General features: G+C 49.9%; 2 protein-coding genes across 2 annotated transcripts in view; one reads left to right on the top strand and one right to left on the bottom strand.

The window, feature by feature from the left end:
• The window catches only part of LOC143823215 (uncharacterized), a 575,613-nt gene that overhangs the window by 315,587 nt on the left and 247,890 nt on the right, over nucleotides 1-12,136 (top strand). The window lies entirely within an intron of this gene.
• Nucleotides 1-12,136, bottom strand: part of SLC15A4 (solute carrier family 15 member 4) — a 31,774-nt gene that overhangs the window by 14,269 nt on the left and 5,369 nt on the right. The window contains exons 2-4 of the mRNA XM_077307605.1: nucleotides 5,574-5,869; nucleotides 4,538-4,709; nucleotides 3,615-3,692 (exon numbers count right to left, since the gene is read on the bottom strand). Coding sequence (XP_077163720.1) covers nucleotides 3,615-3,692; nucleotides 4,538-4,709; nucleotides 5,574-5,869 — 546 coding nt within the window. The remainder of the gene's footprint in view (nucleotides 1-3,614; nucleotides 3,693-4,537; nucleotides 4,710-5,573; nucleotides 5,870-12,136) is intronic.

The raw sequence follows: 12,136 nt of genomic DNA on the forward strand, positions 1-12,136 counted from the left end.
CTTCTGACTCTATGATTCTATGAGTCTATGACCGGCCTAACGGCCATCCCTGAATTCCGAAACCCAACCACCAGCTTTGAATTGCATCGACCCACTACGCATTTAGCCAATTCCACTTTCAAATCTCGCTCATTATACAAAATTGATTGCCGGTTTCATTGCTTGAAAACCCTGGGGACAGACCGACGAGAAAGACAGGGCAGGAGAGAGAGAAACAGAGAAATAAGACGCGGTTAGCATGCTGGGTTACAGAAGTGTCATTTAAATTATCAATCAAGGAGCCGGGATTAACGCAGCAGCGTTATCTCGGCTTCCAATTCCAAACGATTTGAGTAAACACATCAAGTGGAGGTGAGTGACTATTTCCCCCCCCCTTCGTCAAGGAGGCACATCAAAGCCAGACGGAAAGAGCCCCAATTTCAGGAATGGCGTTTCAGAGCACTTTCATCTTCGGAAGAAACTAATAACAGTCTTCACCGCTTCCTTGAAACATTTTTGTGTTTTCTGTCTTTTTCTCCCCCTCCTCCCCCCTCTCTCTTTTAACTTAGAGGCGCCACCTATGCGAGAGATAACGCTAGAGGCGATGTTTCCGGCATACAGAGACTTTCGAGACAAAAGATGCTCTGAAAAATCTTCTCATATTCATTTCGACGGGATCAGCCAATTAACACCCTCGGCCTCGGCTGGAGCCCTCGACAGCATTTGGGGCTACGGCCCTTGAAGACGCTGCGTTCTGGCAGCCGGGAAGGAGGCCGTTGTGATGTCTTCGGCCCAAGCAAGGCCACGGCCGAAAGGAAAGAGCTTCTGTCGCGGAAAGCATAATTAATCCGTGGGACTCAGCGCCACGTGATGCAGTGAGAGTCTGTAGCTTTCAGGGTTTTTGAAAAGACCAGGGGACTTGACAGAGAAGATGTCCAAGGAGGGCTATGAGCCGTGAAGACAAACTGAGGAAGGGTCTCCAAGCGTATTGAGCCTGTGGCCCCACTTGGGGACTGTGAGACGGTTTCGTGGCCGCAGCACAAATCAGCTGTCACGCGAGGCCACAAAACAGCCGCGGCGGTTTCTTTTTGGGTAGAGAAACGTGGCATATAAGAACCAGCTCTCGCCTCTTCTTCTAATTCAAGCAGCGGGGGTCCCCTTCCAACTCCCCAATCAAAATCCTTATTTATCTTTGGATGTCGCAATTTTTTACAACCCCTTTTGTCTTTTGGGAAATAAAACGTGGCTTATAAATGAAATTCCCCATTGTCACCCTGTTCAGGGCGTTGAGCCAGAGAGCTGTGACTGGACAAAGGAAAGGAAGAGATCTTAGCCAGAAAGCTTCGGACTCAGCAAAAATGCCTCTGAACCCGCCCCCTTTCCTCTGTGATTATATCAGGGCCTCCTCCCTCCCCTAAGCGGCTAGTGCTCCAGGGTTAGGACCGCCCTCCCCTTTGCAATCCCCTCCGGGCCCCTGCAAACCACCCGCACTAAATGCCTGTTGCACAGAAGCCAAAGAGCCGAAGAAGGGGGGGGGGGGAGAGATTAGAAATTCATATTCCCCAAGGCAGCCAACTCATTAAAGTAACATAACACACCATGCGCACTGGCCCGGAGCACTCGGGGAAAAAAAAGGAAAAGAAAAACACGATTTATGGCCGCATTAGCGTATCGTGGGAGGTCGCAGGTTAAGCTTCCTGTGCAGGGAGAGCAGGCACAAAGTGTTTATGAGAGGCATATTTCGTCCATGCGCAAGGCCCATGTGCACCACAGACCCTCTTTTGGAAAGGGGGAAGAAAGCATACTTAATGCCGCTGCCGACCGCCTCGCCTTCATTAAAATTCCTCTAGACAAGACAATGGCGCAGGTCAACTTCGTCAAGTTCTGGACGGGAGGAGACGGGCGGCTCTCTTCTGCAGAGCTCAGCAGCCACCGGAAGGTTCAGCCAGGCCGGCCACGAGGGCTCAATTAATATTTGAAAGCCGCACGGGCAGCCTTGATTTAAGAGGGTTTCGGGTGGGTTTAAAAAATAAAGTAAAATTAAGCATTCAGTTTGGCCAAGGGGAGGCCGAGACCTTGGGCTGCGCCGGGAATTCGGAAACAGGCCAACGGGTTAAGCGACACGGTGAGAGCGACGTGCTTAACTGATTAAATACAAGTTTCCGTGTGTCGCTTTCAGGGGCGTTGTCGCTTCTCTGACACGCTGGTCGTGTTCCTTCACAGAATCATAGAATCATAGAGTTGGAAGGGGCCATACAGGCCATCTAGTCCAACCCCCTGCTCAACGCAGGATCCGACCCAAGTTCCTTGCTAGATTCTTGAGTGGGGTTTCCGACTCCAGGTTGGGAAATTGGGAAGTCCTGAAGGGTTTGGGAAGCCAGGCCAACAAAGAACACAGAAGAAGAGTTAGTTCTTATATGCTGCTGTTCTCCACCTGAAGGAGGCTCAAAGCGGCTTCCATTCGCCTTCCCTTCCTCTCCCCACAACAGACACCCTGTGAGGGAGGTGAGGCTGAGACAGCCCTGATATTACTGAAGAAGAAGAACTGGTTCTTATATGCCATTTTTCTCTCCCTGAAGGAGTCTCAAAGCAGCTTATATTTGCCTTCCCTTCCTCTCCCCACAACAGACACCCTGTGAGGGGGGTGAGGCTGAGACAGCCCTGGTATTACTGCTCAGTCAGAACAGCTTTATCAGGGCTGTGACTAGCCCAAGGTAACCCAGCTGGCTGCATGAGGGGGAGCGCAGAATCAAACCAAGATTAGAAGTCTGCACTCCTAACCACTACACCAAGCTGGTTAGACACGATCAAAATGGACACCAGCCAGAGCTTTATACAACTCAAAGCAGTGGTGGAAAATAAAAACAACAACATCATGGTGACGGTTAACGCAGAGGATCACCATGACTGAATGGCTAACATCATCATTGCAAATCTCCCAAGAGATGGTACATACATTGCTCATTCTCTGTGATCATATCTCCCCGAGGAAAGGGCCTTCTTGGCAATTGCCTCCAATTTTTCAAACTCCTCCATCTCCACAATTACATTCTGTCTCCTCAGTGAGAGACTGAAAAAGTAAAATAAAGAAATGGGAAGGTTTTTTCCCATCAGAACTTTACGTCTGGTGTTAAAGCTCTGTCTTTTTCGGGAGATTTATGCTGCGGCTGTTGAACGTATCTGCATTTTTATCAGCAGACTTGGGTGCAGTCTGATGGAAGGATTTCATATAAATAACCTTCAATTTAAAAAAGAAAAAGAGGGGGGGGGTCCCCATACTGGCTTCAAATTTACCCTCCCAGTGCTGTGAGGGAGGATAAATGGAATATGTGTGATGATCAGATTTACTAAGATCATACACTGCTTTATTTCCACAAGGCGGAAAAGGCGAAAATAACCAGATGATAAGATGGATGGATAGACAGATAGAAGAAGCCGGGGAGGAAGAAAAGGATGAGCAAACAGGGGAAAGAGAACGTATTCCAGAAGAGAACATATTGTGAGAGCCCCCACTGAAGCACCCCCCCTCCCCTCGCCAAACCCTCCCCTCCCCAGGCCCCCTCAAATCTCCAGATCTTTCCCAACCCAGGCCTGGTGACCCTCTTCAAGCAAGAGATCCCCCTCTCCTCACTCACCGTGTGGGTGTTCGACGTGCTGTTGGAGAACTGGGGGATTCTCAAGTGCAGGCTCTGGAGGACGTACGTCGTCTGCATCTGAAGTGGAAGAAACACCAGCCAGCGTTTGCAAACACAGATCTCCCACAGCCGTTCTTCAAAGCGGGCGTATTTTAGAAGACTCCATGAGTCTACAGGTCTACAGGTGTCGCTCCCTTTAAATGCCTCGGACTTTACTCCCAACTGCAAACTCGCAGCTTGGGGTAAACTCTGATTCTGGTGAGATATTTTTTTTCTGGCTTGGGTTAGCTGAGTTTTAACCCCTACATACTAGGCATAGTGCAGGGGGTTGGACTAGATGACCCGGGAGGTTCCTTCCAACTCTATGATTCTATACTACCCTTGCTCTCAGGCTAAATGTTTTTAACAAGAAACGCCCGAGGGGAGAGCCTGCAGTAGGAACCTGAAAATGTTTCTCCCAGAGGAATAGGGACAGACAGCACATGCGGGAAATGCCTCAAAGTTCCGCACAGCCTGCAACATGGAGCTCTTCTGCTGGGCATTTGGTAGAGTCCGGGGCAAAGGAGGAAGATCTGTACAGCCCCTCCTCCAAATAGCTAAACATCTTATCACCTAGCTTGATGCATGGTCTTAAGTTAAGCCTTTCAAGCCAAATGGGGTTACTGGGGAGGATAGTTTTTTTTATTATGGACTATTCTTATTGTTATTTGGCTGTGCTCTTATTATTTTGTTGTGAATCGCTGCAAGCTGGCAGGCCCCGAGAGTGGCGGTCAATAAGTCTACTAATAAAATGAATGAATGAATGAACGACTGAATGAATGAATGAATAAGTGAATGAATGAGTGAATGAGTGAATGAATGAAAGTCTGCATACGCAATGCCAGTTGGCTACAAGGGGGGAAAGATCCATCGCCGCCACCAACCTGAAAATACACCGTCCAGTAAGGGATGAGGGCCAGGAAGACTGGGATGATCTTGACAAGCGCCTTGACATCTTCGACTTTGTCTTCTCGGAAGGGCCCTCCACGAGACGCTTTGGCCATCTCAAAGAGACTCTGCTTTGAAGCTGGCTGCCTGAGAATTCCTTGGGTGCCCCTGTTGACAGAACGAGACGGTGTTGGGAGGGGGAGAGGAGGTGGCAGATGGGGATATGCATGTCTTGGCTTGCCCTAATTGATCTGAGACCTTCGTACCTGTCCAGCCCCACAAAATCTGCTCAAGGTCTCCAACCCCAGAGAGGTCAAGTTGGCCTGAACCAAAATCAGGGTCAGAGCAACATGACGTGGTTAAGAGCGGTGGTTTCTAATCTGGAGAGCCCAATTTGATTCCCTCCTCTTCCACATGCAGCCAGCTGGGTGACCTTGGGCTTGTCACAGCCCTGATAGTGCTGTTCTCACAGTGACATCCGGGCTCTCCCAGCCCCGCCAACCTCACAAGGTGTCTGTTGTGGGGAGAGGACGGGAAGGCGATTGTGAGCCGCTTTGAGACAGTGGAGAGTGGGATGTAAAAACCAACTCTTCTCTTCTTCTTCTTCCGGCGCCAAGCGGGCGGAACACTCTCCCAAGTGAGATCAGGGCCCCGTGGGACTTAAAGCAATTCCACGGGCCTGCAAGATGCAGTTGTTCTGCCAGGTCTCACCATTGTAACCAGCCACCTTACGCACGTCGACATAGAAATGACATCTGGAAACAGTTCTGCAGGGCCTGCAAAAGGGAGCTCTTCCGCCAGGCATTTGCTTGAGACCAGGTGACCAGCAACATCTACAGGGCCCCTGCTCCCTCCTTCCAGAAACCCACCCATGTGTTCTGCTCTGGACAAATAAATAAATACTCTGGCCTTCGCCCTTTATTCTCCTGCAGACACACACAGACGTACGGCTGGGGCTCTAGAACCGTCGAACATAACGTCCCTACGCGGAGCTGAGCTGACTCGGTTCCCCGCGGCCACGGTCCAACTCACCCACTGCTCGCGTGTTCTCGGGGCCTTTTCCTGGAGCAACACGAGTAAGCCAGGATCCGGAACATGTCCGTGAAGGCGCTGCCGTCGGGGGGTTTCGTGATGAAATAACTCTGGCTGAACAGGAAGACCACGAACGAGACCCCGATGCAGACGGCCGGGATGATGTAGCCCGTGACGAAGCTCACGTTCTGCTGGATGTAGGCGATGCCCCCCAGGGACAAGATGGCGCCCAAGTTGATGCTCCAGTAAAACCAGTTGAAGAAACGGCGCGTCGCTTCGGGCCCTCGGTCCTTGACCTGCGTGGGGTTTGTGGAAGGGGCAAAGGAAGTAATTCGCCAACTCCGATCAGGAAGCACTCGACCGATACGATATATGCACAGCTTTTGAAAGGAGGCAGGGGGAGAGAAATCGACTTTTGGTATGTGTATGGGGGTGGGGGACATATTGAAACCCATATGCGAATTTCTTTCTTTTCACACCTATCCTGGGTCTTCATAAAAATTCCAAACTATAAATGCTCTCAATTTTTCAAATCAAAATTACAAATTTACAACACTAGGGCTGCCTCAGCATTGTATAATGCTCTAGTGTCCACCCCCCCTCCAGGGGAACAGATCTCTGTAGTCTGGAGATGAGCTGAAATCCCAGGGGATCCCCAGTTCCCACCTGGAGATTGGCATCCCTAGTCCTCCCTCCAAAGCAGCCACTTTCTCCAGGGGAACTGATCTCTGTAGTCTGGAGATGAGCTCTAATTCCAGGTCCCACCTGGAGATTGGCATCCCTAGCCCCCCGCCAAAGCAGCTATTTGCTCCAGGGCACTGATCTTTTTCGTCTGGAGATGAGCTGAAATCCAGGTCCCGCCTGGAGGCTGGCATCCCTAGTTCCCCCTCCAAAGGAGCCCTTTTCTCCAGGGGAACGGGTCTCTGTCACTTGGAGATGAGCTATCAATCCAGGGGATCCCCAGGTCCCACCCGGAGGCCGGCATCCCGAAATATCACCCAGCATTAATCAGAGCGGGGACCCCGCAAACCTTGTGGCACTTTCTGCAACCCTAGCAGATGTCTCTTCATTTCTATTCCATCTGGCAGGGGAGGAAATTAAAAGTTTTAAATAGGAAACACAAATCTGACAATGGGTTCCTTTCGACAGCAACCCGCAACTTCCCTCTAGTCACTCTGTGGCCCGCGGCACGCTTGGATTAAACTGGATATTGTTCAACGCCCCACACTCTTTGTTAATGAATTATCCTACACGTTATAACATATTAATGGCGGAGCAAAATTAGCCCTTCGCAGAAGAAACATATGCTGGGAAATATGTCTATGCTTACGGGGAGAGGCAGGGATGAGTCTCTAATGCTCGAGAGAGAGAGTGCCACACATAAAAATCTTCAATCTTGATGTCTCAGCCCGAATTTCCCCTGCAATATCCAACAAAGAGCACTCTGCCCCACCAACACGAACTGGCAGGGATCCCTGGCCTCATCCAGTCCTGGCCCCAATCTGGCGGCATGAGCTCCCGGAAAAGCTGCAGGCCGTGCAGGAACTGGTTGGTGGCATTTTTTAAACTATTTATATTTTAAACTATTTAAACTATCTGAACTATTCACTTTCCCCCTCTTCCTTGCCTTGCGTGTAAATCAAGTGTATAAGACGGCCCTCCGTCTGCAAGGCCTGAGGAGGGCGGTTAGCTAGAAGACGTGTTGGAGGCTGTTAAATAAGGGGCACTCTAAGTCGGAAGAGACCCAGCAGCACCCAACACATGCCAGACAGGAGATGTGCTTGAAAAGGCATCTGTGAATACAGGGAAGGGGCTTCCGTTTGGAGGAGGCGGGAGAGGAAGGACGGTGGAAGCCTCCCTGTGCAAAATGCAATCTGGGATGAGCCCCTGTTGTCCCTCTCTTGTCGGTATTTAAGCCTGTCCTCGTCAGCCAAATGAGGAAGAGATGATTTTTGATGCCCTGCTTTAGGGGTAGTTAAACTGCGGCCCTCCAGATGCCCATGGACTACAATTCCCATGAGCCCCTGCCAGCATTCGCTGGCAGGGGCTCATGGGAATTGTAGTCCATGGACATCTGGAGGGCCGCAGTTTGACTACCCCTGCCCTGCTTTTTACTACCCAAAGGAGTCCCATGCCAAGAGGTAACAGGTCCTCGGCTTCCAGACTGCGTGCCAATTTGAGTTTACTCAGTGGATCCGGGGTCAGCTCAGAAGCAGGTGTTGTGAAAAATTTTTGAGAAAAATATACATTTTTCTAGGGGATTATTCGGCCGGAGGAGGGAGAAGTGTTGATGCTGAATCTCCCATGGGGGGAAAAATGACAGTATAAAAGCACGGCCGAACAGGCAGGTGGACGCTGTGCAAAATCAACCCACCTTGAAAGGAGCTCAGATGTGGATTATAAATTACACAAGAGCCACACTAAAAGCTTTGGCTTGGTGCTTATTGCCCAATTTATAATATTCTTCTCACTTGATTACCCCTTTCCCTTTCTTCCCGGTCTATGCAAAACTATTTACGAGCGGTATTTGAGTCCTCTTTCTGGGGGAATTAGTATCCGGGGCGTTGCTGTGGCTATTATTGTAATAAAGAACACATTTTATTATATTATGCCTTTCACTGAGCAATCTTGCGTTTTGAGCCGCCGTTTAAAGCCATTGTAAACGACGGAACAAAAGCGCAGACCGCAGAACAGCAAAACAAAATTCCCAGCAGGAGGAAGATGGGGGAAATGCAAAATAAAGGTCCAAACGTGGGATGCCAACCTCCAGGTGGGGCCTGGAGGCCTGGATCTCCATGCGATAGAGATTAGGTACACCGGAGGAAGAGGCGGATTTGAAGGGTGACCGGAGTGGGAACAGCTGCTGCCCCTTCTCGGGTTCAAACCTCAAATTGCTAGGAATTTCCCAGAGTAACCGTCCCTTGGCACAACAGAGACCCTCCTTGGTCCCTGACATTGTAAGAGCATGAGAGAAGCCATGTTCAATCACGTCAATGGTCCATCCAGTCTAGCAGTCCGGGGTGACAAACTAAGGGGTCATCAGGAGGTCCACCAGCAGGGCCAGAACTCCAGAAGCCCTCCCAAGCACCAAGAAGACTGCCCCAGATATAAGAACATTTTGCAGTGGGTTGGAGTGAATGGCCCTCGGGGTCCTGTTCCAGCTTGCATATTTCTCACAGCTAAATATGTGACTGAAATCCACATTTCCCCAGCAGATGCATGGAGAGCCACGTCTTCACAGGAACGCACAAAAAGGGCGACCGAGTTCTGAAAATGCAGCTCATCACAAGATTACGCAAAAGGACAAGTTTCCGTTCCTGAAAACCGAACCCAAAGCTCCTGTTGGCCAAGACCAGGTGGCCTAGTCATTAAAACGGCAGACTAGAATCTGGCAGATCAGAATTCTGTCCAATTATGGTTCCCAACCTTCAGGTAGGGGCTGGAGATTTGGGATTACAACTGATCTCTTGACTACAGAGTTAGGTCCCCCTCTGCAGCATTACAACCTGTCGAAGTCTCTCTCCTCCCCACGCTCTAAGCCCAAAATCTCCAGGAATTTCCTTGAGTTGACAACCATAGCCTCGATGCTTGCTAGGGGCTCTATGGCCGGGCAGCACCTAGCCTACCTTACAGGGTTGCATTGAGGAGAAAACAGGGAAGGGAGAACCGCACACACTGCTCTGAGTTTCTTGGAAGAAGCACGAGAGAAAAATGCAGGCGATATTTTCCCTCTGAGTCACCGGCCCCTGTTTTGCTGAGCTCACCCCGTTACGTCACCCCTTTCCCAGTTTTATTGCCCTTGCCTCTGACACAGTAACGTGATCCAAATCCCTAGCTACAACCAAGGGCCGTTGTTTTGTTGCCCTGATGCAATGTCCAGTTTCCTTCACCTCGAGACTGAAAGAATATGTGCCAACTAGTCTGACCAAAGCGGACCTAGCCGGCTCCGTGCCAATGCCGAACTTGGCAGCCTTTGGCTGGGTTGCTTCCAAGCGCCAGTCACGAGGGAGAGTCCCGTCTGATTCAGACATTGGCATCAACGCAAGGCGCTGCGTAATTTTTGCCCCGTTCTGGGGGAAGCCGGCTTGTGTTTCCGAATCAGCAGTTTCCCAACTATTCAGAGGGTCCAGAGAAGCTTACGAAGTCTCATTGAGGAGACGTCCGATTTGATGTGGTGCAGGGGTCCCCCAACGCCAGGGGTAGTCAACCTGTGGTCCTCCAGATGTTCGTGGACTACAATTCCCATGAGCCCCTGCCAGCGTTTGCTGGCAGGGGCTCATGGGAATTGTAGTCCATGAACATCTGGAGGACCACCGGTTGACTACCCCTGCCCAACGCGGTGCCCACCAAGTGATTTTAGAAAGGGAGTGAAACCATTTGGGGCTGTTGCCCAGCAGGGCTTCTTCGGACTGGCTATCAGAGATCTCATAGACCAGGGGTAGTCAAACTGCGGCCCTCCAGATGTCCATGGACTACAATTCCCAGGAGCCCCTGCCAGCATTCGCTGGCAGGGGCTCATGGGAATTGTAGTCCATGGACATCTGGAGGGCCGCAGTTGGACTACCCCTGTCATAGACGGTGCAAAATGCAATAACATTGTTCAGTCCTCTCTCCCTCCTCTTTACCTGTGGATTTTTTAAAAAACTATCTTCTCCTTTTCACTTCTGCTTCCTGTTTGGCTGGCTCCGCCTCCTTGAGCAGCCATTTTGTGTTTGCACCCGCCACCCTAGGTCCAAATTACAGAGGCCCACAGGCTGAAAAACACTGGGGATCCCTGGCAGGGTGGTTATTAGAGTAGTTTTTTGGACCTCGCTTTTCCCTACCCGAAGGAGTCTCAAAGTGGCTTACAAATGCTTTTCCCTTCCCCTCCCCACAACAGACACCCTGTGAGGCAGGGGGGGCTGAGAGAGCTGTAAGAAAACTGAGCAGTAAGAACAGTTCTGAGAGGACTGTGACTGGCCCAAGGTCACCCTGCTGGGTGCCTGTGGAGGAGGAGCGGGGAATCAAACACGGCTCTCCAGATCGGAGACCACAGCTCTTAACCACCACACCAAGCTGGCTCTCTGAAACAGGACTGAGCAGGCCCTAGTTCAAATCTATGTCTAACCAGACTTTGACAAGTTGTCTTCACCTTTGAGCCACCCCCCAAATTCAGATTTATTTTTCAGCCTTCTGGGTTGTATATTTTAACGACCCTACTTTCTCATTACTGCCATCACAAAACCGAACCCTAAATTTGTCATAGATTCTCACCATTTTTAAAAGCAATGCTTCCAATGATGTATTGCGCCTGAATAAAATCTTTAACATGAATTTGTGGCTCTGGATACATTTATGGTCAGTATTTACAGCTTTTTATTACCATGTTTCTTCGCCTGAGTGGTGTAGAGTTAAGACCGGCGGTCTCTAAGCTGGAGAACTGAATTTGATTCCCCACTCCACATGCAATTAGCTGTGTGACCGTGGGCTAGTCACAGTCCTATTGCAGCTGTTCTCACAACAAGGTTCTCTCAGAGCTCTCTCAGCCCAACCTACCTCATAGGGTGTCTGTTGTGGGGAGAGAAAGGGAAGGCGAATGTAAACCGCTTTGAGACACCTTTGGGTAGAGAAAAACCCAGCTCATCTCTTATTCTTGATTCTTTGCTAAATGGCATTTTAAACATTTTAATATTCTATATCTCTAGGGTTACCACCCTCCAGGTGGTGCCTAGAGATTTCCCACTATTGCAACTGACCTTTGGACTACAGAGCTCAATTCCCCTGGACAAAGTGGCTACTTTGGGGGGTGGACTCTATGCTGTTATACCCTGCTGAGATCACTCTCCTTCCCAAATCTCACCCCCAAAATCTCCGGATATCTCTCAAGGCAGAGCTAGCAACCCTATAAATTCCCCCAGAAGAAATATACGCCTTACAAACTGAATAAAACCATTATTTCCCCCCACCGCGCCACTGTTTTATTATTCTTTGGCTCCACCTTTTATACAACCTTCTGATGTAGGCCGCAGGTGCAGAAAAAATACCCACACTCACACATATACACACACACAAGATTGGGCTCAATTTCACAACGATCTATTTATGACTTCTGAAGTTTGCCTTTGGTTTCCTCGTGACTCAAAGAGGCCGCATTCGGGACACCCAGCAGCAAAACTGAGAATGCGTCACATGGCTAAACAGGAAGCAAACCTTGCATGACGGTACGCAAAAGCAGAAGAGGACAAGGAAACAGAAATCCTATTTTTGTGAACTGAGAGAGTCAGGATTTAATCACCGTGTTGCAGCACCCCGCCGTCTCGGGCGGGGAAGAAGCAGAACCGGGACTGAAGATTTGCACATCGCATATGACCGGCAGAAAATCGAAGGCATGCTTTGTCAAGGAATTTGATAAGCTGAGATTATTTCCTAACCCCACTCTTAACTCAGAACAGATCTTGGCCCTTGCAGATGAAGCAAAAAGAGTGGCCTGGATATTTTGGGGTGCTGTCTCAGTGCGGAGAGCAGGTTTTAGAGAGAGTAAGGACTCCAGCAAGCATAATGCTACCTCTTTGCCTTCCAAAGCA

Source organism: Paroedura picta, chromosome 13 (genome assembly GCF_049243985.1).
Source record: "Paroedura picta isolate Pp20150507F chromosome 13, Ppicta_v3.0, whole genome shotgun sequence".
NCBI lineage: Eukaryota > Metazoa > Chordata > Lepidosauria > Squamata > Gekkonidae > Paroedura > Paroedura picta.